Source organism: Capsaspora owczarzaki, assembly GCF_000151315.2.
Source record: "Capsaspora owczarzaki ATCC 30864 unplaced genomic scaffold supercont2.10, whole genome shotgun sequence".
Lineage (NCBI taxonomy): Eukaryota > Filasterea > Ministeriida > Capsasporidae > Capsaspora > Capsaspora owczarzaki.
Genome location: NW_011887301.1, coordinates 639,967 through 666,135, shown reverse-complemented (window position 1 = coordinate 666,135; position 26,169 = coordinate 639,967). Strand labels below are relative to the sequence as shown.

The following is a 26,169-nucleotide window of genomic DNA, read 5'->3' as shown; positions in this document are numbered from 1 at the left end:
ACCTGCCATACGACGTGTTCCTGGGCACCTCAAGCTTGTCGCTTGCACGTCTGACTCGGTACTAACCTGCACTAGTTATACTCTGGGTCCAGGGCACGATCAGAAGCGCCGGGGAGTGGAAATCGAGGTGCAACGTTTTGCGAAAAGATGGGTTGACTGTGCCATCAAGTAACCGTTACCTTCCAGAGCACCCAATTTTCTGATTGACATTCGTAAAAATCAAAAACGCACACAAGGGAGAACCGAATTGATCAAACCACGAAAAACCACACACAATCGTAACGGATGTGGACTGCTCCGACAAGAAACTTTCTACTTGTCGATGAGGCGGTCTTCACCACACACAATTTACCGTTCAAGTGTGTCAACTGAAAGCCATCTTCCGCTCCCGTTCCCCCCCCCCACTAAAATTAGCTTAAAATAATATTTTGAAAGTGTTGGATTCAACACGGCGACGCATTGGGAAGAATAACTGGGGAGTGCGGTCGTTGTTTCCGGATGATTTGAAACCACTTCAACATTCGCGTTTTGAGGCAACCACTTCGTCAAGACGCTGGTTAGTTCAACAAGCAACCCTCTCTGTACTTTTCTGTTGTTGCACTTTGAACAGACAAGCACCAACCATCAATACGGAAGTGGAATGGTTGAGCAACTTTATAAACGCAAGAAGCCTCCTCGACATTGCATCAAGTGACTACGCGCGACAAGTCCATTTTACACCATCGCTCCAATTTCGCGAACGGCCGTCCCATCCTGAAGCGCTGTGAGCGCTCGAACAAGCTGAGAAAAGGTCGGGCGTTTCTCCGGCGACACGTCCCAGCAACTCGTCATCATGCTGTACAGCTCGGGCATGCAGGCTTCTGGCGCGGGCAGTCGACCACCAGCCTGCACATGAGCCAGCGTATCCATGCCGTTCATCTCGCCGTACGGCCTTGCGCCGTAGCTGGAGCATTCCCCTACCAACCAGCACCAACGCAAGTGAGATGCAAGCACATAGTTCAAGAGCAAATGGCACGTTCTACTCACAGGCTGTCACACCAAACGACCAAACATCCGACATGGTCGAGAACTTTCGGAAATTCAGTGTTTCTGGTGCCATCCACTGCGCGTGCAAAGATCAACATAATCAGCAATCAAAACCGCAAGCAAAAACCATCCGCACACTTCTACACGATCGACCCACCTTCACGGGAAGTTTGCCACGCGTTTGCATGCGATAGTAATCATTCTCGTCGGTCAGCTCGCGAGAAAGCCCGAAATCGGCAATCTTGACCACCATTTCCTGGCCCACGAGACAGTTTCGTGCGGCGAGATCACGGTGCACAAAGTGGAGAGTGCCCAGATACTCCATGCCGAGTGCTATCTGGCGAATGGCGTGGATTTGCTCATTCTGGGTCCACCAAACCGAGTGGAGCTTGGACTTTTGCAGCAGCGTTCGCAAATCGCCATACTGCACAAACTCCAACAGAACGAGATGGGGCTCGGACTCTACAAGAGCCGCGAGCAGACGCACGACATTCAGATGCACAAACGGCGCCATCAACTTGGCCTCGCTTTCAAAATCCTTGCGGGATTTCTCGTCTGCATCTGCCTTGAGCGACTTGACGGCAACTTGTACGGTTTCGGATGCTGCAAGTCCAAGCAAAGCTTGAGCTCGTGGCGGCAACACGTTGGACGGAACTTGCCCAAGGGATACATCGCCAAAGTTACCACTGGCAAGGTGTTTCACAATCGTCAAGCCCTCGCGAACACGACGAGAGTTGCTGCCAGCGACATACGCGCTTGCATAGTCGTAGACCACCTCTGGAGAGGTCTTTGCGATAGCCTGGTACAAAGGCTCTGGCTGCTTTTGACCGACCGTGGCGTAGGCCGAGCTGTCATCCTCCGCTTTGTGAGATCCAGCCGAATGGTTCAGAGGAGAGACTGACGCTGCAATTGCCTCCTGATACACGGGACCGACAGAGTCCTTCTGATCTGGTCGCTTCTGACCGACCACGGCGTACGCTGCGATGTCTTCCTCTTTGTGAGATCGAGTCGAAAGGGCCAGAGGAGAGACTGTCATCTCAACGGCCTCCTGATAGATGGGACCAGCAGAGTTTGTCGGTCGCAGGATTGAACGGGGCTGTGCGCGCCGACGTCGCAACACGATGAACACGAGTGCCAGAATCGCAATGACTGCAACGGCCGCTACAACGGCAGCGATGACAACAACTGAAGCTGAGTCTTGGGAGCTGTCGCCGCCTTGTCGTGCAATGGAGGACGCAACCGATGCAGCAGATGCCGATGCGGTTGACGCAGCAGAAGCCGAGAGCGCCGAGCTCGCGGAAACAAGAGACGCAGCCGAGGCAGATTGTGTGGACGCGACCGAAGCAACGGAGGCGATGGATGCTTTTGTTGCAGCTGTCGCATCAGAAGCAACCGAGGCCGATACGATTGAGGCGCCGGACGCAATCGATGCAGATCTGGTCGAGGCAATCGAAGCAGCCGAGGCGGATTGTGTGGACGCGACAGACGCGACAGAAGCGACTGAAGCGATGGAAGCGACTGAAGCGATCGAAGCGAGCGGGACGCAGGATCCACTCATCATGCCATAGCCCTCGTAGCACTGAATGCAGACAGCGGACGAAGTGCAGGTCAAGCAATTGGTCGCGCAACACGCGCCAGACCCAGCGGCATAGCAGGTGGCACAGACTGTATCACACGCTGCGGTACAAAAATGTCAGTCAAAAATGATCACAGGTGCAGTCCAGTCAAGGCGGAACGTACGGTAAGGAAGGGATGCATTGCCGTATGTGCTCGGCGGAGCGTCAGTGTTTCCACCAAAGGTGAAATTGTTGGGGCTCAGATATTGGGAGAAAGCCACCGACAAAACCATGCCATTTGGCAGCCCCTTAAACAGACCAGGGGGCAACGTGGTGAAGGGGTTGTCGTTCAAAGTCCTGCAAGTACCGCATGGTAAGAGAGGCAAATCGTAGGTGCAATGAACGAGAGAGTGCTTGCGTACAGTGTATTCAGCGCAGTCAGGCTTGTAAACGCGTTGGCTGGAATGCTGGTGATCCGGTTGTTTTGCAGATCCCTACAAATAGAGGCACAAATGAGGCAAGTCATTCTGTATGATTTTTCTTTGCTTGCTTGCTTACAGGTATGTCAAAGTCACGCCGGCGAATGCGTTAGCAGAAATGGCGGTGATCCAGTTTGCTCTCAGCCAGCTACAAAAATTGTGTCGCCAACGACGAGTGAGCTGTTTGTGTGACTCTTCTAGTCTTTGCTCGCTTACACGAATGCCAGCGCAGGCAGGCTTGTGAATGCGTTCGCAGAAATGCTGGTGATCCTGTTGCTATTCAGCCATCTACAAATTGTGTCGCCAACGACGAGTGAGCTGTTTGTGTGCGATGCTTTGTGTCTTTGCTTGCTTACAGGTAATTCAGCGCAGTCAGGCCCGTAAACTCAGAGGAGGAAATGTCGGTGATCTTGTTGTTGGACAGATCTCTACAGATGGAGTCACCAACGAGTGAACCGCCGTTTGTGTGTTATCTCGTCAGTCAGGGCTTTGCTGGCTTACAAGAATTTCAACGCAGTGAGACCTGCAATGGCCGAGGCGGGAATGCTGGCGAGATTGTTGTCTTGCAGATTCCTACAGATAGGAACAAAGCGGATGAGTGAGCCATTTCGGCGTGACTCTTCATGTCTTTTGTTTGCTTACAATTGTGACATCGCAGTCAGACCTGTGAATGCGTCTGTATCAATGCTGGTGATCTTGTTGTTGAACATAATTCTACAGGTAGTGTGTATCAAACGAGTGAGCTGTCTGTGCTTGATTCTCAAGTCGTTGCTTGCTTACAGAATCGTTAGCGCACTCAGACCTGCAAACGCAGAGGCAGGAATGCTGGTGATCTGGTTGGCTTGCAGATACCTATCGACCGTGCACCAGTCAGCTGGGCAACGTTTCCATCTGAGATCAACTCGGCGGCAACACTTACACCGTCAGCGTGTTACTTGGCATTGCGCTTGGAATGACGGTGAGAGAACGGTTCTGGCAATCGACAGTCGTTCCCGAGCAAGTGCACAAGCCGCCAGCGCCACAAGCGTGCGAGACGCATGATCCGCTCACCATCATAGCACCTTCAGAGCACTGCGTGCACACAGACGATGACGTGCAGATCAGGCAATTGCTCGGGCAGCACGCATCGGACCCAGCGGCATAGCAGGTGCCGCAAACCGTGTCACACTCTGAAGTGCAAAAAAAAAAAGTCAGTAAAATGCTTCTAAATGATCTTATGGGGATTGGCAGTCAACTCTCAGACTTACGGTATGGCTCGGATGCACTGCCGTAAGTGCTGGGCGGCGCGACAGTGTTCTCACCAAAGGTAAAGTTGTTCGGGCTCATATACAGTAGCGTGGGCGGTGACAAAATCAAGCCATTCGGTAAGCCCTTGAACAGGCCAGGTGGCAAGGTGGTGAAAGGGTTGTCAGACAAAATCCTAACAGTAACTTGAAGTGAGAGGTGAATGGAGAACGTGCATTAAGTGTTCTTGCATACAGGTGAGTCAGCGCAGTTAGGCCTTGGAATGTAGAGGTGAGAATGCTAGTGATTTGGTTGCCTTGCAGAAACCTACAAATATAGCGCCGCAAACGAGTGAGTCGTTTGTGTGTGATTCTTCACTTCTTTGTTTCTTTGTTTCCTTACAAGGAACTCAGCGAATGCAGACCTGCGAATGCGTTTGCAGGAATGCTGGTGACCTGGTTTTCGGATACATCCCTACAACGCGAGTCACAAAACATGTAATCCGTGTGTACGTGATTCTTCATGTCTCTGCTTGCTTACAGATAATTCAGTGCAGCCAGGTCTGCTGTGAATGCGTTTGCGGGAATGCCGGTGATCTGGTTGTAGGCCAGAACTCTGCAGATGGAGTCGCAAACGAGTGATGAGTTGTCTGGTGTGCGATTCTTCCTATTTTTGCTCGCTTACAGGATTTGCAGCGCAGTCAAGTTTGTGAATACAAAGGGAGGAATGCTGGTGATCAGGTTGGATTGCAGATATCTGCAAACAGTGTTCGCAAACGAGTGAGCCGTTTTGTGTGTGCTTCTGCATGCCTCAGCTTGCTTACAGGGAAGTCAACGCAGGCAAACCTGTAAAGGCGTCTACATGAATGCTGGTGATCTCGTTGTTGAATAAGGTCCTACAGATAGAGTCGCAAAACGGGTAAGCCATTTGTCGTGGATTCTTTCCATGCCCAGTGCTTTGCTTACAAGGAATCCAGCCCACTCAGGCCTGTAAATGCGTTCGCGGAAATGCTGCTGAGCTGGTTGTGGCTCAGATATCTACAGATCGAGTCGCAAACGAGTGAGCCGTTTGTGCTAGCTTGTTTCCTGTCTTTGCGTTAGTTACAAGATATTCAGCGCAGTCAGGCCTGTGAATGCATTTGCAGAAATGTCGGTGATCCGGTTGCTGTCTAAGCTCCTACAGATAGAGTCGCCAGCGAGTGAGTGAGTGAGTGAGTGAGTGAGTGAGTGAGTGAGTGAGCGAGTGAGTGTGCGATTCATCAAGTCTTTGCTTGCTTACAGGATAATCAGCGCAGGGAGGCTTGTGAATGAATTTGCCGAAATGCTGGTGATCTCGTTGTCATACAGAGTCCTACAGATAGAGTCAGGAGTGAGTCGTTTGGACCTTGATTCTTCCTGCTTTTGCTTGCTTACAACTCCGTCAGCGCGCTCAGGCCTGTAAATGCGTCCGCGGGAATGCTGGTGAGCTGGTTATCGTACAAAGCCCTACAAATTGAGGCGCACACGAGTGAGCCGTGTTGTGCTTGGGGGTTTTCCTGACTTTGCTTGGTTACAAGGTGGTCAGCGCAGGCAGGTTTGAGAATGCGTTTGCAGAAATGCTTGTGATCTGGTTGCCGTATAAACTCCTGCAGATAGAACCACAAACGAGTGAGCCATTCGTGCGTGATTCTTCATGACTTGGCTTGCTTACAGGTAAGTAAGCGCACTCAGGCCTGCGAATGTGTTGGCGGAGACGCTGGTGATATGGTTGGAGTACATATCCCTTCCAACAGAGTCGCACACGAGGTGAGTCGTTTGGCCTCCATGATTCTTCCTGTCTTTGCTTGCTTACAATCGTGTCAGCACGTTCAGACCGGTGAAGGCAGTTGCGGCCATGCTGGTGATCAGGTTACCGTGCAGACCTCTACAGATACAGTCGCAAAACGAGTGAGCGGTTTTTTTTGTTTGTGATGCTTCCTGTTTTGCTTGCTCACAGGTAAGTCAGCGCAGTCAGGTCAGCGAAGAGGGAGTCGGGAATGCTGGTGATCAGGTTGTTGAACAGAGAGCTGTACAAAGAGAGTTGAGCTACTTGAGTGTGCGACTCTTCCTGCCTTTGCTTGCTTACACGTAAGTCAGCGCACTCAGGCCTGAGAATGCGCCGCTGGAAATGCTGACGATCTGGTTGGAAGTCAGGTATCTACAGATCAAAGTGCCGCAAAAATGAGTGAGCAGGTTGTGTGCGTGATTCTTCCTTTTTTTTCGTTTTTTGCTTGCTTACATGACCTGCAGCGCAGTCAGGCCTGTGAATGCGCTTGCCGGGATGTTGGTGATCAAGTTGGACTGCAGATACCTTTTTTGGGATTGTATGCCAGTGAGTTGCTTCAACTCAAGGTCATCTCAACGGGAACACGTACAGCTGCGTGGTGTTGACTGGAATTCCGCTTGGAATGGCTGTGAAACCTTTGTTCTGGCAATTGACAGTCACTCCCGTGCACGCGCACACGCCCGGGTCGCATGCATTGACTGCCTGGGCCAACTGGGCGCGATTTACCACGCAAAGCAGCACCACCAGCAGCAGTCCAAAGGCAAACCCCTTTGGCGTCATCTTTCAAAAAGTGAATCAAAAAACAGGCATGGACAGAGAGTGAGTTTGCCACTGTTCCACAACCACTGCATGAAGTGAAGGCCAGACGGGGTGGGGGATGTATGGATTTGTGTTCAATTGAAGACGAGCGGGCGAACTTTAGCTGAAGCGTGCTGCTTGTCTGCCTCCTCTGTCCAAAGCGCGCTTCTTGACTCTGGTTCCAGTGTGTATGTGATGCAATGCGCCTTGGAGAGATACGGAGGCCCCCCCCCTCCCAGGGGGACAAAGGACCAAGAGGCGGCAATACCGTTGATTGAAAGTGCGGAGTGTTTTTTTTTTTTTTTTTTTTTTTTTGGTTCTGCTGCTTCCAAGGCCAGCCTCCTTCTGCTCTGTCGCTTCGTCAACATGAGTTTGATTCAGCTCGCAGCAACAAGGCGCACCAACAAGGCGCACCAGAGGGGAGCGAGACAGAGAAGGAGTGCAGGGAGGGAACGCGGGCGCAATCCACCTGGCCTGCGCCAAAACTCGCACCCTGCTCGTTTCCATGCTGGTTGCGGACTGTTCGCGATGCGCCACCACGGATCACTTCGAACACAAGGAGGCGAGACAATCCAAAAAGAAGCGACGAGACTGCTTGCTTCTTGGGTGGGGGTTGACGATGCGCTGCGCCTTTTCTGGCTTACTGTTGCTGGAAACCACAAAAGAGCGGCTCAAAAAACCCAAACAAACAATAACAGAAGTGATCAGCCCACCACCACCTTCGATCAAGGAAAGCAACTTGCTTTGCTTCGTTGGTCAGAGCCTTGTGTGGAAACATATCATCGCTACGAGCTCGCCACGGAGGACCGAAACGAGCCAACACTTATAAAAAAAAACCATTCACCCCCGAGCGCGGATGTGGAATTAAAGTACAAATCAAACATCAACTACCGGATACCAGTGAGTATTTCACTTGCGGGACGGATATCAGTGAGTCTTTCGCCTGAATATTGCAGTGCAATTGAGGGGCGAATCCAACACAAGGACAGCTGGGGCGCATGGAAGAAAGAGACTTGTGAACGAAAATTCCAAAACACCGCCTTACCCTGCTTCAGCCGACTTTGCAAACTGACAATATTGCGTGATGGGATGAATTTAATTAAGATTATATACATGGGGAAAATCCCCTGTTGTGAAAACTAACAAACTAACTAAAACTAACAACCTGGACATGTTACACAGCACGCGCCACGGCAAACTGTGCCCAGTACCGGGTAATGCCATGGGCACATCGAACGCCGTTGGCAATAACCGTGCCGTCTGCATGGCGGTCCAGGCACTCCCAGCAAAAGTGGGAGGCAGTGGTAGCCCCGTGGCAATGGTGCGTGTGGTGGTTGCACCCGCCATTCTTCTCAATGCGAATGCTGCAATCCGGGCAAGGCTTTGTGGATCCGTGGATCATGTGGAGAGAATCGCGCATATCTCGTTGCTTGCTGACAATGCTACCTTGCATCTCTGCTTGGTACGGATTGCTCTCGCGCAACGAAAAGTAAAAGTCAAAGTTTTTGGCCCGAGAAGTCTCCCACTCGCCCTGATTCTCGACCGCCCACGTCAGATAGTTTGTGCAGCTCACGCCTGCGTGAAATTCGTAGCGAGAGCCGCTGAGGTTGTCGAAGCAAGGGCAATCACGGAACAAAACAGAAAACCAAAAGAACAACAAAACCACACGAGAGTAAGTGAGTGAGTTGCCTTGGTGCAGGATGGAAGGGGCCTGCGGGTAGTGCATCACGCATGTTCAAGGCTTACCATCCACGGCACACGTCCTGCTTGCATTCCGGGCACATTACACAGTCGCGGCGGTCGGTTGGGCGCTCGCGACTCACTCCGACAAACATGTCATCGGCCCACGTCTGTGCCTTGGTGACATCGAACTCCTGTGCGTGCGGTCAAAAGAAGGATGTTTGTGACGATGAGTCAAAGCAACAGCGACGAGGCTTGTGTTCTTTTTGTTCTAATTTTGGTGGGCGAATATTGTGTAATTTTTGCGAATCCTTTCCCAACCCAACGCCGAAACGCTGCATTTTTTCGCCCTCCTCCCCCCCCTTCCCCCTCCATGCCTGGATGCCATTGGCTCGCAATAACTCACAGCATTGCACCAAGCACACGAGACGTATTCCATCTTGACCAGCTGGGTTTGGCGGTTTGCTTGCAGACGCTCAAAGACATCATACGCGAGCAGCTCGCCCGCAACCTCGTCCGTCACGGCATCGCCACAAGCAGGGCAGGTCAGAAGAATATAGCCTGCATGGGTGTTCTTGATGGTGGTGGTGAACTGTCGTCGGGGTGATCAAACATGTAAGTGATTTCAAAAGTGTGAATGAAAAACAAACGCTCGTCCATCTGTTTTTGGTTTTTGGTGAATCGCAAAATTCGTACCATCTTCCACATGCAAGTCTCACAAGCGCGACCGCAGCACGACGACATGGAGGTGAAGGTCTCTTCGTAGCAAACTTGGCAAAGCGTGGAAGTCATGGTGGATGGATGAGGAGATGGAGCTCGCGACGTCAGCGTTCTTGTTGAGTGAAAAGTGATGTAATATCGCAATTGTTTGATGTCAATGCACCAAAATTGGGATTTCAACGCGAAACAAAAATAAAAATCAAAACAAGGCTGAGCTGAATGAAATTGAAGACTGAATGACAAGCGATCTTATAAAGGGCTCAACAAGAGGACGGTCTGACGTCAGAGGTCCATCACATCGAAACGAACGAGATGGAAACAAACGAGATGGATCTTGATCCAAGTCCATGTCGATTGTGGAGATCTTTACATTCAGATGGGGGGTTGGGTCCAGTCTGATTTATTTATTTCATCCTCTTTGCAAAAGACCGTCGTTTTTTGGCGCTTTTGGATTCGTTGGCAAAGTTGCAGTAGAGACAAAAGGCAACCGAGCGAGCGAGCAATGCCAGAGGCCAGCAAGGCCAAGGCGCGACGATCGTCCGCCACGGCGTCGACATCCTCCGCTTCAGCACGTTCAACAACAACAACATCATCATCGTCATCGTCGGCGCAGCAGCCTGCAACAGCAGCAGCAGCAGCAGCAACAGTCTCGGGTGCACGGGGCATGTCGTCCGTCGTTGACATGCTTCGCCGCCAGCAGCCGCGGCCAGCCGCCACGTCCTCCACCGCCGCTGCCCCCGACGTTGTCGTCCCTTCTAGTGTTGCCAGCGCGATTGCCAGGGAGGCGCCGGCCGATCCAGCGCCACGCGCCACCACCACCACCGCAGCAGCAACGCACGCGCGCAGCTCTCAACCCAAAGCGCGCTCCTCGACCCCATCGTCCTCGTCCGCCGCTGCGTCCTCGTCGTCCTCCGCTGCGTCCGATCCCGCGCAATCGCCCTTGTCTGCCAACGCCGCCCTGCTGGCCACTCTGCCGTGGGTGGAGCGGTTTGCCCCTGTCGCCGCAGCCGAGCTCTGCGTGCACAAGAAACGCGTAAGCTTTGAATGCTCATCTGCTATGAAACACAAAAATACGAAGAGTTTTGAAACAAAAGAACAAAAAAATTGGCGCGCAAATTTTGTTGCGTTCTTTTGTGTGTGTGTGTGTGTTTTTTTGTGCTGCGTGGATGTTGGCGATGATGATGATCGTGAGGATGATCATTTTTCAATGCTGTGTTCGACGCTGCGATCTGTGACTTTGTGAGCGGGGAAACGAGCGAGGAACGATATATCGTTCTTGATTCGAGGACTGACATGTCTTTGCTTTGATTTGTACTGCGTGCAGATTGAGGAAGTCGAGGCTTGGATCCAGATAGCAATCCAACAAGCTGGCCGAAGAGCCGGAGCGACCAATGGAAAGGCGCACAAAGTGCTGCTGCTGACTGGCCCACCTGGTGCCGGCAAGACCGCCCTCATTCGCTCGCTGGCCAGTAGTCTTCGCTTTGAGATTTGCGAATGGGTCAATCCAGTTCGTGAATCGTGGAAGGTCTGTACTTGACTCGGACGGTTGCGAGTTGATCCACCTGCCCCTCCCTCACTCTCTTACTCGCTCTCACTCTGCTTCCCAACAAACGGTTGTCGATTCGCACACAGCATTCCATGGCATCTGCCAGCACCGCTGCAATGTTGTCAGCGTCTGGTACTTCCGAAGAGCGGGCCAGCAACCAAGAGGCCAATCTCTCAACCGTTGTCGCGTTCCAAGAGTTTTTGGGCAGGTCGGATCGATACAACACGGTCGCTGTTGAGGCCAACCAGACATCTACCACATCGTCGAATGCAGGATTGCTTGGCGTGTTACCAACCGTGGGTCAGGCGGACGGCAGTTCCCCTTCCAACCTCGGAAAGGTAATTCTCGTCGAGGACATGCCGCACCTGGTCCCGAGTCAGTATGCATCGTTCCATGACGTCGTAAGAAATGCTGCGGCCCATGCCCGATATCCAGTGATTTTCATTATTTCCGACACCCGCAATGGCGAGTCGGAAGTAAGAAATTTGTTTCCCCTGGATGTCCTGGAGACATTACCCGGCTACAATGCGCCTCGAGTGCATCGGATATCCTTCAATGCCGTCTCACAGACGGCATTGGTCAAGGCGATCACACGTGTGCACCAGCTTGCGCTCCGGTCGAGCTCGATTCTCGAAGTGCCCCAGTTGGACAAGAGCGAAATTGCTACTCTGGCCCTCACCAGCAGCGGCGACGTTCGTGCTGCCATCAATGCTCTTCAATTTTACTGCTTGGAGCAAAAGGTGCTTCAGCGTCGGCGTTTTGCTGAAATGGAAACGTCCAAGACTCGTCAGGTTGAACCCAACTCGAATGGGAGATCCACCAGCACAGGAACCAAACGGTCTCTCCAGGAAGAGAACGCCTCTTCAGAAGTGCGACTGGACCGCCACAGCAAAGTACGCATCATCACGCGCAAATCTGGTGGCGCGAAATTCAGTCCGGACTCGGACGCGGAGGACTGTGTTGTGATTGACGACAGCGATGACGAAACCACGCAAGATTTCATCCCCGCAAGAAAGATCGACGACAATCCTGAAGACCAAAGCACGCTGGATGGCTCGGATGATGACGCAAGTGGCGACAATGAAAGCACAGAGCCAGGTTGGCTCAAACGAAATGCCCCTGGAGCTCGGCGACCTCTTGCCAAACAGATTCCAGATGCCAAGTAGGTCGTTGCTGCCCATCTGAACCTTGAATTGATCATTGCTGCATTGTATTGGCTGAAGCTCATGCTTTCTGGGTTGCTTTTGCAGAGACCTCAGTGTAGCCGTTGTTGCCGCTCCAACTTCTTTGCTTGCGACTGGCCGCGATACCTCATTGTTTCTATTTCACGCGCTTGGCAAAATTCTGAATTGCAAACGTAAGGAGGAAGCTGTTATGTGCGAGAGCGTAGGACTCAGCAAATACTAACTTTCGGATTTGCGCAGGAGGCCCGGCTTGCCTGCCAATGGAAGAACTGCTCACAACCGAGTCAAACAGGCGGCGAGAACTGCTGATGAATCCAGAGGTACAGCGGCCCTTTGTGATTGTTGCGCCGACATTCAAGTTGAACGTTGTTCTAACAACCGCCTTTTTGACGTTTTCCATTCGCTTTAGGAGGTGATTGACCAAACACACGTCAGTCCAGAACTCTTCGTCGCCTATCTACACCAAAATTACTCCGAGTTTTATGCCGATCTGGACGATATTTCGCACGCGGCAGACCACCTGAGCGACGCGGACTTGCTCCTCGGTGGCTGGCGAAACAAAGATTCGCTGCAGTCCCACGCTTCGCTGGTCGCAGCTCGTGGCATTGCATATGAGAGACAGCACCCTGCCCCCCAATCCTGGCGACCCCTACACAAGCCTGAATGGTTTGCTTCTGTTCGTGCGCAGCGCACTAGTCGCGACACGTTTCGGTCGCTCTTTCTCGTACCGCGCGCCCTATCCCAGGGCCTTGATGCCGATTCGCCTACACCTTGTAATGAAAGAGATCGAGTCCACGATGTATTTGGGTGCATTGTGCATGCTTTGGTTTTTGTGGGGTTTTTGCTAACCTTTCAGTCATTTTTGCTTTCATTCGCCCAATCTAGTCCATATGCTACCCGTGCGATCTGTCATCACCGAATTGTTGCCGATTGTCGGTCGATTTCCGGCACCAAGGACTGGTTTGAATCCACGTACGATATTTTGCAATGCTTCAACTTGTGTTCATGGAGGATGATGTTTCAGTCGCTCACCAGGACAACCTCAAAACTTGATAGGGCAAATGTCGTTTTTGCACTTTTTCGCCAGGTTCACGACGGGAGGGAGGGCGACGATTGCCAAGTTGGATGAGAACGATAACGACGAGCGAGATGAGCCGCCCGTCGATCCCACAGCGTTGGTTGCGGCCAGCTCAAGTTTAGCATCAGCACCAGCGATCCCGCCACCAATAACAGAGTCGTCTACGCGGCAAACGGCCACGGTTAACGCTCCATTGTACATGCTTGACGATGACATTGAAGAATTCGATTGAGCGCAGAAGTGTATGTATTGTTGTTAGGATGACACATGGACAACACGTAACATTTTCCAATTGGTGGGGTGTTGGTGCTTAAGAAATCCAATTTAGTTAGAAATGAGAGGCTGGAGCAAGGCGTTACGTTGGCGTTTACTTCCACAGTGTTGCGCGGGGGTATTGCTTTCGCGCCAGGTCAGCCACGACGGTAGCTGATGCCTTGTCGCCAAAGGTCGTTGCAAGTGCATTCTGAACAGTCGAGAAGGTCTACGGGACACACACAAGCAAAAGCAGATTGCGCGTTGAGTGGTTAAACGATGAGCAAAGAGACCCATCAGATTTGGTTTTCACTTACCTCGATGGTTGCGTCGCTCGCCTTGCTGGCTGCATCGACGACCAACTTGATTGCCTGTGACTTGGATGCGGGGTCAACCAACAAACGAGCCTCAGCGTCTGGACAAGGAAAAAAAAAATCAGTGGAGCGACACGACTCGTTTTCAAACACGGAAAGGAAGGGCACTCACTTCGAAGAACCTGAAGCAATGTGGCGGGCTTGTAGGCCTCAACAAACTGCTTGGGAGTCTGCTTGTTCAAAAGCTCGGGCAGGGCCTGGTTGATGACAGTGCTGACGGTTGGTTGGTAGGTTGCGCCGTTGGCAGCAACTGCATTTCATGGTAATGGAAAGAGTGATGACAATGAGCACCAGCAGCTCGCCCAGTTCCAACAACAACAAACCGAGCAACGAATAACAAACATGGTTACCTCGAAGCGCAAACTGCACAATAGCCTTGTGCAAATCGGCATTGTTGGCATCGATGCGCTGGGCACGCTTGAGCGATTGAAGCATCAACAGTGGCTTGTCTGAAAAACCCCCAGGTCAACAGAAAACATCAAAGTGAACAAACAAACGAAACAACAACGAGCGTCTGGATTCAACGCGGCGCTCCAGCGTTCAAAAACACACTCACTCTTGCGGAAATAGACCTCAAAGGCCAACAAATGAGTCTCAATGTGCTGGGTAGCGTGTTGCTGAAGTGGTCGTACGAAAGTCATGACATCTTCCAGCAGGGTTGTGGACTGCAGGTACGAGGCACCATCGGCATCCTTGTCCTCCTTCTTGTCCTTGCCCGACGCATCTTTGGAGGCTGGTTGGAGAGAAGAACATCAGACGAAGAGTGAGCATGAAAGGGAAGAACAGGGATGTTACGACGGCGTTGGCGACGTTACCGGGCTTTTCTGTGGGCGCAGCTGCTTGTGCTTTTTGCTGAGCACGGCGCTGTTTGCTCAGAGCCTTCTTGCGTTCCTTGTCTTCGGCAGCTGTTTTTTGTTGGTTGGTTGGGGGAAAACCAAGGACGATAAGTGGAGAAACAACATTGACAGAAAAACAAAAGAAAAACAAAAACTCGAACAGATTCCATTCTTGTCATCCACCTCATGCTGCCCTGCTTGAATAAGAAGGCACACAAAATCCCTGAGACATAAAAAAACTCACAGTCGCCAAGAACAGCTTCGGCGGCAGCATTCAGCGGCTTGTCATGCAAGGCAAGATACAAGCGAATGGCCTCGGTTGCAGCGCGGAAGAAGAACTTGTGGCCACGAACAGTATCCTCATAACGAATCAACCTAACACGGGACAAAGCAAGGAAAGCAACGAAAGCAAGGAGGCAAGTTTGGGGGGGAGAAACAAATGAGTAAACCACAACAAAGACTGAATTTGCCCAGCAACACCGTAACGCACTTGATGTACGACCGCAACGTCATCTTGCGCAAGCAGTAAGAGTGGAAGTCAAACTGATCTTCATGAATGTCATTGTACTGCTTGTCCACCAGGTAGAACTGCTTGAGGGCACGACCGATATCGCCTTGCTGGGCGAATGCCTTGCCACGCTCCGTCTCAAACCACATGCACTGCATTTCAGCGAGCTTTTCGACAGGCTCTTCGTTTTCCTTGAGGAAGAACTTGACCGTGGCGCTCGCGTCAGTGATGCGCCCAGCGCGAAGTTGGTACTTGGCGCACTTGCCGTTGAGGTAGCGGTCGGCGGTGTCGAGGTCGCGCGCCGTCTCGAGAGCGAGGGCAGCTGCTGGGTAGTCGCCAGCATGCTTGAGCACGCGGCCCTTTGCCGTGTACAGCTCAATGAGAGTCGGGGTGTGTGCAATGCCATCCTCAAGGTGCTTGAGCGCGCTTTCGGTGCGGCCGAGCTTGTCGTCGTGCATGGCAGCGAGGAACTTGGCCCACAAAACAACGTCGGAGGTCTCCTTGGCGCTAGAGCCGGGGAAGGTCTGCGAAGCTGTCAACGATGCGACATAGGCAGGAATCAGCTTGTCAAACACGGCGACCTTGGCAGGGTCGGCGTACAAGGAGCGAATGTCAGTGAACAGGGTCGGGACACCCTTGCGGATGCGACGTTGCAAGTACGCGTCAACGCGGCTCTGGAAACGGTCGCCAGTGGCAAAGTTGAGCTGCAATCGCTGCAGAATGTTCGAGCGGGGATACTTGGCGGCAAGCTCATCGTAGAAGGCCAGGCGTCGAAGCTCGGTCGACTCGTCCAGCGGTGCTCCGGTCTGGACGCCCGCAGGGTCAACGCAGGACTCGAGGGTTGTCAAATAGTTGCGGTTGTTGGGGTTTTCGTCAAACAGCCCGCGGAAGATGTCCTCAGCCTCCGCTCGGTTGCCTTGCTTGAGCAGAAGCGCACCGCGCTGCTCCTTCCATGCTCGCAGGTCGGAGATTAGTGCCTTGTTCTTGTCGAGGCAAGCAATGGCTTCGGGAATGCGACCACCCTCCTCGAGCAACTGGACCTTGTACATGAGCATTTCACTCTTCTCAAAGTCGAGCGCCTTTGGCCAGCCGTCGCGATCGTATGTGGTGACGTCGGTCGAAGCGGGCTTGTCGTTGTCTTCGTATGCCTGCAGAGTTTGCACAGCGACATCGTGCTTGCCAAGAAGGTGGTAGGCAATGGCGAGGCCGACCCACGAGACGCGCTGCGACGGTTTGCTAGCAAGGATGATGTGACGGGTGGCCTATCGTCGGAGTGTTGATAAGGGGAGGGGAGAGGAGGCAATGTGAGAATGGGTATGATTGTCACGACTGCTGGGGACGAAGCGGAGCCGCTAAGACGCGGGGGGGGGGAAAAAGGGCGACACCAAACGCTTACCTTCAAGCCATCAAGATCACGAATATGCGTCTGTAGCAAGCACAAATCACGCAGAATCTGCTGGTTCTCGGGCGAAAGACGCAGCGCCATCTTGTAGCACTTCATCGCTTCGACGTAGTTCTTGTCCGAGCGATGCATCAGGCCGAGAACGTGCCAGCAAATGTGCGAGCTGAGACCAATCTTCAAGGCACCCTTTGCGGCCGTGTAACCCTCCTCCTTTTTGCCCATGCAGTGGATGATCAAACCGCGCATCGAGATGGCGTCTGTCACGAGTGAGTGTTGGCGACAAGGGTCAGCTCAAGAGGTCAAAGTTTACAAGCGAAAGCCAAACATCAAGGCGATGATGCACTGTACCAGCATAGTCGTGATACTTCTTGATGAGCTGGTCGACCCACTTGAGGCCTTTCTTGTAGAGTTTGCGCTCATATGCGTTCTAGCAGATAGTTGTAGGTTGTCATAGTCGGTCGCACACACAGTCAATCAGTGAAGAGTAGTGCATTGAGTGAGGGTTTGAAGGCGAATCCGTGGCTGTTGGCTCGGTTCGATCCGTCCATTTCCCCCCCCCCCCAGCCGTGCTCTCGGTTGAATCCCAGTAGTAAACTCTGTTGCTCCCCGGTTTCCTCCCCATTGTGCACTCGCCGTCGCAAACTCAACGCAAGTCCAGCCAATGCAAAGTTCTGCGATCGCAGACTTTTTTTTTTTTTTTTTTTTTTTTTTTTTTTTTTTGGTTTTCAAGCTTTGAAGCACAAGAACAACGAGCAGCATCGGCAGTTGCGCTTTGTTGCCTGTCACTCGCCAAGCGCACTGATCTCTAGTCAGGCAGCTTCCCATCCAAGCGCGGTCGGTCTGTCGGTCGGTCGGTTTCCCAGCGCTTCAAGTCCAGCAATTTTCCATGTGCTTTTTTTTTTTTTTTTTTGGGTTTCCATTGAGTGGGATTTCCATTGAGATTTGTGTTTTCCATTGAGATTTGTATGAGCGACACCATCTCGTCTCTCTCTCGTCTCTCTCTCTCTCTCTGTCGCTCAGTTTGCCATCGGATACTCGGTCTCATGCTTTTACCACAATCATGTTGAAACGCTTCTGATCTGCCGCAGGCAGAGATTCAGTCTTGGTGAAGTTCATTGGTGAAGCACTGAAACGATCCAAATGTGAAGACTGAACCACGGTCGTCGTTGCTCAGACAAGCGGAAAAGAAAACCACAAGGTCAACAATAGTATAGCAAGGTTGTTGGGCACCTGAGGTCAAGTCAGACAGGTTGATGAAGCGCAGATCGAGCTGGAGCGAGCCACAGATTGCAAAAGGCGACGAAAGACCAACCGCACATACCGCCCCTCCTCCCAGCAACATACACCTCGTACTGATGGGATGAATTCCCAATGGAGCAGTTATCGATTCGGCTCAATCGGATGGGAACACAGTCTCCGTTTTATTTCCAAATCCATTTCGCCGTCGTTTTGGCTGGTTTTCATCTGGCTTTTCTTGACAACCGCCAAGTCGCCAGTGACACAAGCAAACTTGGTCCTTGCAAACATTCGCACACACACCTCGTAAGAGCCACGTTGAAGACACAGCCAACGCACTGTCTCGCTGTTTGACTCCTTCCCGTTTCAAACTGAAACAGTTTCAAAATCTCACGCCAACTCTTTTCCTGCATTACGACGCGCTCTGACAGGGACAGCAAGCTCCCTTTCACTCTCAAGCTAACAAACAGACAATGCTCCTCTCTGGATTTGCAAACTCGGGCAGTCAAGGCCAGGGCTGGGCGATGGTCAACCACCACCGCCAAGAACCCACCGAACACATACCGAAACCGTTGGTGATGACTGTTACGTCGGCCGCACCCGCGAGTTCGACCGGCACCGGCAAGATGCCAGGCACGCAAGATATCGAAAACTCGCCTTCGGGTGAAGCGCCATTTGGAACGGGCAAGAAGCAGACGACAAACCATCGCCGACCAATGTCCATTCTGAGCTGTCCCAACTCAATGACCTCGCCGACCTGCATGCTGGCCATTGCATCCCCCGATGAGACTACGGATATTCGGCCCATTCCATGCCACAAGCCTTCGACCGGAAGACGCACCGAGAAACGCGTCGTCAAGGTGAATTTGCACGCCACTCCGGATCAATCGCGCTATCCATCGCCGTTCCGCGCCAGGTCGCGCATTCCCCGATCCCCATTGTTTGTCGACAAGGAGATTGAAGTGGAGCTGCCCGATATTCAGCCGACACCCACGATTCAGACAACGTACTCCAGTGCGAGTCGACGTCGCCATTCGTTCCCGTCAGCGTTCAATTCGCCCGAGCTCATGCACGCCATCGGGGAGCCTCTGTTCCCACCTACAAGCGAGGATGTGCGTGTGCAACAACAGCACGCTCGCGAGCGCACGCCCTTTGAGTTGTGGCAAATGGATTCAATCAAGATCCCGACGCCCGCAGTTCCCTCGGCCGAGGTGCGCAGAGCGCAACGGCTGCAGCGCATCCACCGTCGCCTGCCATTCTTCTCGCCGACAACTACTCCTGAGGGTGATAATGGCGGTGCGATAGTGACACCCATCAAGCCCGGTGCCCTTGGCCTTTCCTCTTCAAAAATTCTGTCGACCGCATCCAAGAAGGCCGTCCCGCTCCGCCAATGGATGGCCGCAAACCAGAAGCGTTACCAAGCATCAAGCACCATCAGCATGTCAACCATCACACCGACACTAGTGTCAGGCCGCCACGCCAAAGTCGCGCTGACTCCCTTGAGCATGCTGGATTTGGACAGCATTGACTTTTTCTCGAGTGGGACACGCGCGGTCTGTCCGTTCGATACGCCATTGCCTGGCATGGAGGAGGTTACACTTGCGGCGGCAATCGGCCTGCCCGAATCGGACGACGAAGCTGACGATTATGACGAGCCGCCAGCAACCCCGACGATTCAGATGCAACGCAAGTCGATCTGCCAGACGGGCACCATCTCCTTCTTGAACGAGACTGGGTTCTTTTCCGACCCAGACGACCAAAGTGTGGGTCTGCCCGATATCTCGGTCATTATGGGCACTCCGCTTTTGGATTCCATTTCTGCTGGCATGGCAGCTTTGGAGTGCGCGCGTGAGACCGCCAGTCGAGTGGATGCTGCAGCTGTGTCGGCCGTAGTTCCCACTGCAGCCGCAACAGACTCTCCCACTCAAGAGTCAGTCGGTGTTTCCTCCGCTGGTAGCGAAGCTGTGGTTTTGCCGGCTAGTCTCCAGCGCATGGAGGCGCTCGAGCTTGAACGCCTCGAGAAGAAGGCTTCGAAAGCAGCGTGTGGTCGCTGCATTGTGATGTGAATCGTGAAATTTCTTGAACGCATTGAAGCAAATGGCTGATGTATGGGCGCCGAAGTGTTGATTGTATTTAACAGTGTTTATTGGTAATCAAATTTTGAAAAAAAAAAAAAAAAAACAGACAAAAAAACTCCAATCCAACGCGAAAACAATCGAACAGAAATAACAGGCAATATCTCATAGAAAATCTTCCCGCCCTCATCATGTTGTGGGGAAGAGCGTTAAAAGTACAAGAAAGAAAATAATCGGCACGGCCATTACACATAAATTGTGCTGCGCAGCACAGGAGGCTGCGCCGCTTGATCCATGGCCGTTTGTTTTTCGGCGCGGTGGCGAGTCCAATTATCGTAACATGCTTGGTACCGCTTGGCAGTTTGAAGGTCGTTTAGTTTACTCGGCGTGTACAGCATTGCCAGCAGCTTGCATGGGTACCGGTCGTTGGGGCGGAGCTCGAGTGCCTTGACCAACATATTGGCGGCGACCGTGTAGCTTGCAACATCATTTTGCTCAAGGCAAGCGATGCCAGCTTGAAGGATGGAGTAAATGGGCTCGGTGGCGAAAATGGCATCAATGAAAGGCATGGCCAGGGCGCACTCGTTGCGCGCAAGCAACCAATGCACAACAACAGGTGCAGTGCGTGGAACGAGCGCGGGATCGATAACGCCGAGGCGCCCAAGCGTTTCAAATGCCAAAGTCCGTTGCGCAGAGAGGTGTTGCAGGAACTGGTCTGCGCTCTCGCGGTCTGGCTGTTGTTCGAGCCGAGCTTGGAGTTCACTCGCAAACTCGTCCGACATGGTCAACATGGGCATGAGCTCCAATAGCCGGAACTGCGCGTCCACGCGTGTCCAGTTAGTCGTGCAGGGACAGCCAACCTCGCTTTCGTCAGCCACTGTGGAAGGCGCCTCCAGCAAGTCTGCCGTGACACATTGCCCCACAGCCTGGCGGATGGAACGGGTTTGATTCAAAGGGTGTACCATTGCCGTGTACTGCTCCATCCTGAAAAGCCCATCGGCGAGAGAGACCAGGTACTCTGCCTGGCGCAAGCGCAGATCGAAGGCTTCCGTGTGGTGATCGACTGCAACGACCGGGAGCAAGGAAGAAATATCCCCAGCGAGCCACTCTTGTTCGCCTGTGCCAATCAGCGCATCCAAAAGCTGATCCTGCTCAACACGGGAAAGCAGGCGCCAAGGTGCCAAGACCTCAATCGGCTCGACTTGTGTGCGGACCTCGAGTGCCTCGGTCACCATGATCCACTCGAGCTGTTCGCGCGTCCCGCTCACTCGCCAGCTCCGCCAGTTCGGCATGGTCAGGGGAAAGAGCTCTTCGAGCGTCGGTTCTTTTGGTGGCACAAACGGCTGGACGGCAAAGCGCTTTCCTGCAGGATTCTTGAGCTGAGCCTTGTCGTGGCCTCCGTTATTGCGGTGCGGGCGGTCCGTGGTCAGGATTGTCTTTTCCTTCTGACGTTCCTCATGACGCCGAGAGGCATCCTCCAGAGCACTTTGACTGACTGGACCCGCCAGGAATAGATGCGCGCTCGGATTCACAATGTTCGTCAAAACCGGCACATACACATTCGTCGGGTCGGGGCGTAAGGGTTCAATGAGCTTCCGATTCGGGTTGGTTATATGCTCTCGCTCCTCGGGGGTCCAAAGGCGCACATCGTCTTGCCACATGTTCGCATACGCACTGCGATCTGCCGTCCTGCCAGGCAGAATCCGTCCTTCAAACAACTCCGGAGGGTCGTCCAATGCACACGGGCCCGGTTGGGTGGTCGAGATGGCGCAGGGGGTGTCCAGCCAGAATGCCACAAACAAGACAGGGTCATCGTAGCGTTTCGACCAAGTGCCATTGTGGGGCAGCGATCCGTACAAGTAGGAGCCCGGAAAAACGACAACGCGATTTCGCCGCGCAGGAATCACCCAGCTACGGTGCTCGTTCTCGCGAAAGGTTTCACTAAACCCGGACTCCATCGTCGTGTTGCTGACAACGAACGGGCCGCTCCAGCGATCAGTCATAAACACGGCAATGTAGTCTGGATGGCGAATTTTTCCAGTTCCGGTGAATTGGTTCTGTTGTTTGACCAAACGCAACAACATTGCATAATAAAGTCGACGGGTGGGGGGGGGAAGTGGAGAAAGAGTGTTAGTCATCGCAGAAGAGAGCTCTCAAGCGCAGCAGACAGATCACCAAGCCATATCTTACACGATCCATCCGCCACCGCAGTCGCTCGCTCGGCGTCGTGTAACTGGCTTCCATTGCAGGTCTTCGAGTTACCCAGTATTCTGCGCCGACGACGCGTGCTCGGATGGCTGGGGGCAAGAAATCTCCAATCAGCCAGGTTATCTGCTCAATGAGATTTCGAGGATACCGATCAAAGGGCACATAGTGGCTGTCAAACTGTAAATCTGGTGGCGAGGCGAGGTATTCACGATGATGCACCCAAAAGAGGCCCTGCGGGTGCAAACTTAACGCGAGCAGTTTGAGCAGCATCTTGTGCACGGCGCCGTCAAACACGGCAGGTTTACCGGTCTGGAATGCGTCGAACGCCGTCCAATGCTGGCCGCCAAGCTCGTCCACGTAGGGAAAGTCGGGGTTGGAGGCGACAGAGGCAAGGATTTCAGGGACGAGCAGCCGAGATAATCGGTGGGCGGAGATGGGACCCGATCGGACCACAGGCAGCTCCTCCGATTCTGCGCCGGATGTCTGAGGAATCTGATCCATTAGCGCGGATGAAAAGGGCAGGCCAAGCGGACCAAGCACAGAATACAATGCGAGAGCGTGGGTGTAGTTGCCCCTAGCCGCGAACGCGTTCGTCAGCTGATCAAGCAGCTCTGGCTTCCGGCGGTTGGGCGGGAATCTCATGGCACACTGGATGTACGCCGAAACCCGAGACCATACATGATCGAGCTGCGCAGCCCGAGCAAGCGCCTCGCAAGCGGTCGCATGCATCTCGGTTACCGGGGTGTACTTGCGCTGGTACGTCAAGCTGGCATCGTCGTTCGTGAGAGCTGGTCCGAGAAGAGCCTGCGCCCTGCGAGCCTCACCCAGCACAACCCGCTGGTACGCTTTGCGCGACGCCGCCTTTTCGCCAAATCGAAGGAAGGACTTTGCGACCCACGCGAGCGTCGTGGGATTGTCTGTGGCATCCGGGTGTTCGGCAATCGCAGTCAAGCACTCGACTGCTTCCGTCGGGTCGTTGACAAATGGAATGAGCATTTGCGCAGAGTGCAAGCTGTGCATGAGCAGCGGTTTGTCGGCAAACGACCGTTGCAGCATGTCCCTAAACAATCTGCCAATGTGCTCGTTCTGCGCCTCCAGCGTCGGCGCGACATCAATCTGAATCATTGCAGTGGCGACATACAGCTCTGCCATCATTTCGGCCTCGAGGCGATATGCTTCCGGCGATGCCGACGCGACGTGCGCTTGCGCTTGGTAAATGTCCTTCCTGCCAAAGTCGACCTTGTCCCAGTCCCGCCCGCGGTCGCCATCGTCGTTGTTGTTGTCGAGCGCATTGACAATCTGCATGAGGAGCTCTTTGCGGCTCTGGCGTCGGCTGCCCAGCACTTGGGACAGCAGCAGCTCGGCGACCTCAAAGTGGCGGTCTCGCATTGCCGCGCGCGCTCGCCTGAGCGTGTCCACGGCAATGTCCTTGAACCTGCTCGCGTCCGTGTCGACGGGCAGTCGCTTGAGCACCTCTGGATCGAGCTCCGGTGTCGTCGCGATCGTCGGGGTGGTTTTGTTGCTGCTCGAGGTCACCCGAGAGTGAGCCTGCGAGTGAGATTGAGATTGAGATTGAGATTGTGCGCGCAGATTGGCGGCAGATGCAGGTGAACATGCGCAGAGCAGCGCGGCCAGTGCCAGCAGGAGAAGGAGCACACGGGAGATGGAACATGCAGCCGACAGGCGGCGAACGTCCCTCATTTTTGTGGAGCGAGCGAATGAAAGCGAAAGAGAGCGAGCGAATGAAAAAGAGAAAAGATGGACTGGAAGTATGAAATTCTCAGAAAATAACAAAAGCACAACACACACAGAATCAATCATCGAGAAGCTCCATGCAGAATCAATCATCACCATCGTCGTCGTCGTCGCTGAGAAGGTACTCGGAAATTTCTGCTCGCATGTGCTCGCGTGAAGTCGCCCTCGCAAACTCTTGTGCAACCATGGGCGGTAGCAATGTGCCTGCAGAGGTCACGTCACGAAGAATCACACTGCAGCCGTAGCAAGTGGCGTCGAGCACGGCTTGCGTGGGGACGGTGTTTGCGTTGCTCTTGCTGCTCGAGCAGCAACTCGAAGTCGAAGATGACGGAGGGACAATGGGCGAAGCTGCTGGCTCAGTGCTGCATGCGCAGCTGTTGTTGGAGCCGGAGCCGCTGCCGCATCCGCCTTCTTTGGGCTTTTCCGAGGAAGCGGTCGCGGTGAGGAGCGTTGGAGCTGGCTTGCTGCTGAAAACCACTGGACGAACAATGGGGCCATGGCAAATCACACAGGAGCGCTCTTCGTCCTTTGGAGGAACGGCGACCAGTTTCGTGCTCGTGCGCTGAACGGTAGAGACAGTGCCAGTAAAGTCGCGCTGCAGGGCATTCACAAACGCTTCGGTCAGAGTGGAAATGGAGGCTGCAATCTGCTGGCTGCTTTGGTTACTTTGCGAGGCAGCAGCCGTTTGCTGGAAGGCCAGCTTCCACGCCGGCACGGGCGTTACCGAATCGGGAATTGCAGGCAGAGTTGTGTCGTTTTGTTGCACGCGCAATAGATACCGGCTCTTCCAAAGACGAAAGAGATTTATGCCACTGGCGAGAGTTGGTGCTTCCTCGGATGGAACGTCCGACCAACGCGCGTACAGAGCTAGATCCTTCAGCGCCAATGCGCGGAATGGGCGGCCAAGAATTGCATCGGGATCTCGTGCGTCCAAAAGCGACGTGTCGTATGCCAGAGATGCGCCGCGGCCCTGTAGATGAACAAAAAAGAGGGAGGCGCGCGGGGAGGGAGGCGAGGGGCAATGAAACGCACAGGTTGGTCGCGGCAAAAAAAAAAAAATACGAAAAAAAAAAACGCAACAGCACCAGGACTGCAAAAAACAACCATCTCATCCACTCACCTGGGCCACAAACGAAATCATGTTTTGGGCAATCCGATCCGCAGAATCTCCAAAGGCAACATAGCGATATCCGCGCGACTTGGCAATGTGCACAATTAATCGGAGACGGAGAACACGCACGAGATCCTCGCGTGCGCTCAACGATCCAACACCAGCAAGCATGGTTAGGAATTTATCTCGGTTACTGCTCGAAGCTGCAGAGGGAATGAGCTCTGCAGGAGAAGGCTCTGTGGTCTCGCGCGCCAACACAACCTCGTTGACCGGCGGGACGCGCAGCAGGACGGAGCCACCGCCGCTGACGAGACCCGAGCCAAAAACATCCTCGATGCGCGCAGTAATCAAGGGCCACTCGGGGCTATCAGAGCGCTTGGCCAGTGTAAGCAAGTTCGCCCGAATCGTCGCCTCGGTGCTCTCGGCGGCAGAGAGGGCCTCGCGCTCGGCATGCGCGATGGCAATCCGTTCCGCATCGCCGGATAGCTTACCACTCCCAGCATCCAGCGAGAAGGCATGCGCAAGCACAGATTCGTCGATATGGACCAACCCAGCGGTGGTAAAGATCTTGGAGCTCCTTGCGCGCTCAATAGACGCAGCAGCTGCCTTCGGATCGTCGGACAATGTTGCTTGATCGATATGCAGCAACCCAATGAATGTATGGGCAAGCAATGACGACGACGGGCCGCCTGAGCACGCAATGAGGACCTGTGTATCAAAATTTGGTTAGTTCTGATTGTAGAAGCCCAAAGGGTTGCAGAATTCGCGTTAAAATCACTGCTGTTGTGATTCTTGTGTCCCCTCCCTGATATTCAACCACTGATGCAAAATGTATGGACTTTGGGGTCATCGACCCATCATGAAGCTCGCTACTGCGCGATTGCGTCAATGCGACTACTGAGTGAACCGACCTTGTTCCCGGCACCCTTCGGCGCTTGGAGCTGCCCGACACCCAGGCGCGTGTTCTTGGACATGACAATGTCAAAGCATGAGCGGCAGTAGAACGTCTGGCTGGCTGTCTTGACGCCGCTCGGCTGGCCGCAGCGAACACACGCGCGCGCGGGCGACGCTCCTCCTCGTCCTGCTGCTGCTGCCCCTGCAAGGCTCACACTGGCGCCGTTAGGACGCGGCTGGCCATCAGAGCCATGCGTCGACGGCGGCGGCTCGGCGGCATCGGCCATGGCGAGTGCAGCCTCGTGTGCCTGGTCGAGGCGCTGTTGCGCGCGAATCTGCTCGTCTTCGTCCACTGAGCACATTTCGAACAAGAAACGTGAAAAATGACAACGATATACAAAAAAAAAAAAAAAAAAAAAAAAGA

General features: G+C 53.5%; 7 protein-coding genes across 7 annotated transcripts; 2 read left to right on the top strand and 5 right to left on the bottom strand.

Moving 5' to 3' along the window:
* Positions 1–640: 640 nt before the first annotated feature.
* On the bottom strand, positions 641–6,868 carry CAOG_06007 (tyrosine-protein kinase CSK; the record flags this gene model as incomplete). Its single annotated transcript, XM_004345547.2, has 28 exons — positions 641–956; positions 1,027–1,102; positions 1,184–2,703; positions 2,767–2,939; positions 3,005–3,076; positions 3,141–3,209; positions 3,278–3,349; positions 3,418–3,489; positions 3,563–3,634; positions 3,704–3,775; positions 3,842–3,913; positions 3,981–4,230; positions 4,309–4,481; positions 4,541–4,612; positions 4,688–4,759; positions 4,826–4,900; positions 4,970–5,041; positions 5,109–5,180; positions 5,251–5,322; positions 5,390–5,461; positions 5,564–5,635; positions 5,698–5,769; positions 5,838–5,909; positions 6,116–6,187; positions 6,258–6,329; positions 6,389–6,460; positions 6,542–6,613; positions 6,678–6,868. The coding sequence occupies 28 exons, from the start codon at positions 6,866–6,868 to the stop codon at positions 715–717; spliced, it is 4,137 nt and encodes a 1,378-aa protein (XP_004345597.1). The 3' UTR covers positions 641–714.
* Positions 6,869–7,963: 1,095 nt separating this feature from the next.
* Positions 7,964–9,511, bottom strand: CAOG_06006 (hypothetical protein). The gene is made up of 4 exons (XM_004345546.2): positions 9,263–9,511; positions 8,973–9,158; positions 8,633–8,760; positions 7,964–8,487 (listed from the first exon to the last, which is right to left on the bottom strand). Exons 1-4 carry the CDS (start codon positions 9,356–9,358, stop codon positions 8,061–8,063), a joined length of 837 nt encoding a protein of 278 aa, XP_004345596.1. The 5' UTR covers positions 9,359–9,511; the 3' UTR covers positions 7,964–8,060.
* Positions 9,512–9,950: 439 nt separating this feature from the next.
* On the top strand, positions 9,951–13,326 carry CAOG_06005 (hypothetical protein; the record flags this gene model as incomplete). The annotated part of the gene is made up of 8 exons (XM_004345545.2): positions 9,951–10,319; positions 10,611–10,811; positions 10,919–11,994; positions 12,083–12,189; positions 12,257–12,336; positions 12,426–12,789; positions 12,902–12,988; positions 13,073–13,326. The coding sequence occupies 8 exons, from the start codon at positions 9,951–9,953 to the stop codon at positions 13,324–13,326; spliced, it is 2,538 nt and encodes an 845-aa protein (XP_004345595.2).
* Positions 13,327–13,461: 135 nt separating this feature from the next.
* Positions 13,462–17,582, bottom strand: CAOG_06004 (NMDA receptor-regulated protein 1; the record flags this gene model as incomplete). Its single annotated transcript, XM_004345544.2, has 11 exons — positions 13,462–13,575; positions 13,664–13,761; positions 13,833–13,970; positions 14,071–14,169; positions 14,277–14,453; positions 14,536–14,625; positions 14,801–14,931; positions 15,047–16,326; positions 16,461–16,723; positions 16,815–16,893; positions 17,520–17,582. The coding sequence occupies 11 exons, from the start codon at positions 17,580–17,582 to the stop codon at positions 13,462–13,464; spliced, it is 2,532 nt and encodes an 843-aa protein (XP_004345594.2).
* Positions 17,583–18,175: 593 nt separating this feature from the next.
* CAOG_06003 (hypothetical protein) lies at positions 18,176–19,883 on the top strand (the record flags this gene model as incomplete). Its single annotated transcript, XM_004345543.2, has 1 exon — positions 18,176–19,883. One exon carries the CDS (start codon positions 18,176–18,178, stop codon positions 19,766–19,768), a length of 1,593 nt encoding a protein of 530 aa, XP_004345593.1. The 3' UTR covers positions 19,769–19,883.
* CAOG_06002 (hypothetical protein) lies at positions 19,838–23,719 on the bottom strand. Its single transcript, XM_004345542.2, has 2 exons — positions 21,968–23,719; positions 19,838–21,834 (listed from the first exon to the last, which is right to left on the bottom strand). Exons 1-2 carry the CDS (start codon positions 23,684–23,686, stop codon positions 20,023–20,025), a joined length of 3,531 nt encoding a protein of 1,176 aa, XP_004345592.1. The 5' UTR covers positions 23,687–23,719; the 3' UTR covers positions 19,838–20,022.
* A 25-nt stretch (positions 23,720–23,744) lies between these two features.
* On the bottom strand, positions 23,745–26,137 carry CAOG_06001 (hypothetical protein). Its single transcript, XM_004345541.2, has 3 exons — positions 25,763–26,137; positions 24,861–25,559; positions 23,745–24,710 (listed from the first exon to the last, which is right to left on the bottom strand). The coding sequence occupies exons 1-3, from the start codon at positions 26,105–26,107 to the stop codon at positions 23,826–23,828; spliced, it is 1,929 nt and encodes a 642-aa protein (XP_004345591.1). The 5' UTR covers positions 26,108–26,137; the 3' UTR covers positions 23,745–23,825.
* Positions 26,138–26,169: the final 32 nt, after the last annotated feature.

Bases quoted from the DNA above. Each gene is read 5' to 3' on its own strand.
- CAOG_06006 (XM_004345546.2), bottom strand. From the start codon at position 9,358: ATGACTTCCACGCTTTGCCAAGTTTGCTACGAAGAGACCTTCACCTCC. The intron at 9,159-9,262 runs GTACGAATTTTG...CCCCGACGACAG, and splicing joins AGACTTGCATGTGGAAGATG to TTCACCACCACCATCAAGAA. The intron at 8,488-8,632 runs GTAAGCCTTGAA...CGACAACCTCAG, and splicing joins CAGGACGTGTGCCGTGGATG to CGGCTCTCGCTACGAATTTC.
- CAOG_06002 (XM_004345542.2), bottom strand. From the start codon at position 23,686: ATGAGGGACGTTCGCCGCCTGTCGGCTGCATGTTCCATCTCCCGTGTG. The intron at 21,835-21,967 runs GTAAGATATGGC...GTCAAACAACAG, and splicing joins TGCGGTGGCGGATGGATCGT to AACCAATTCACCGGAACTGG.
- CAOG_06001 (XM_004345541.2), bottom strand. From the start codon at position 26,107: ATGTGCTCAGTGGACGAAGACGAGCAGATTCGCGCGCAACAGCGCCTC. The intron at 25,560-25,762 runs GTCGGTTCACTC...TTTGATACACAG, and splicing joins CGAAGGGTGCCGGGAACAAG to GTCCTCATTGCGTGCTCAGG. The intron at 24,711-24,860 runs GTGAGTGGATGA...GTTCATCTACAG, and splicing joins TGATTTCGTTTGTGGCCCAG to GGCCGCGGCGCATCTCTGGC.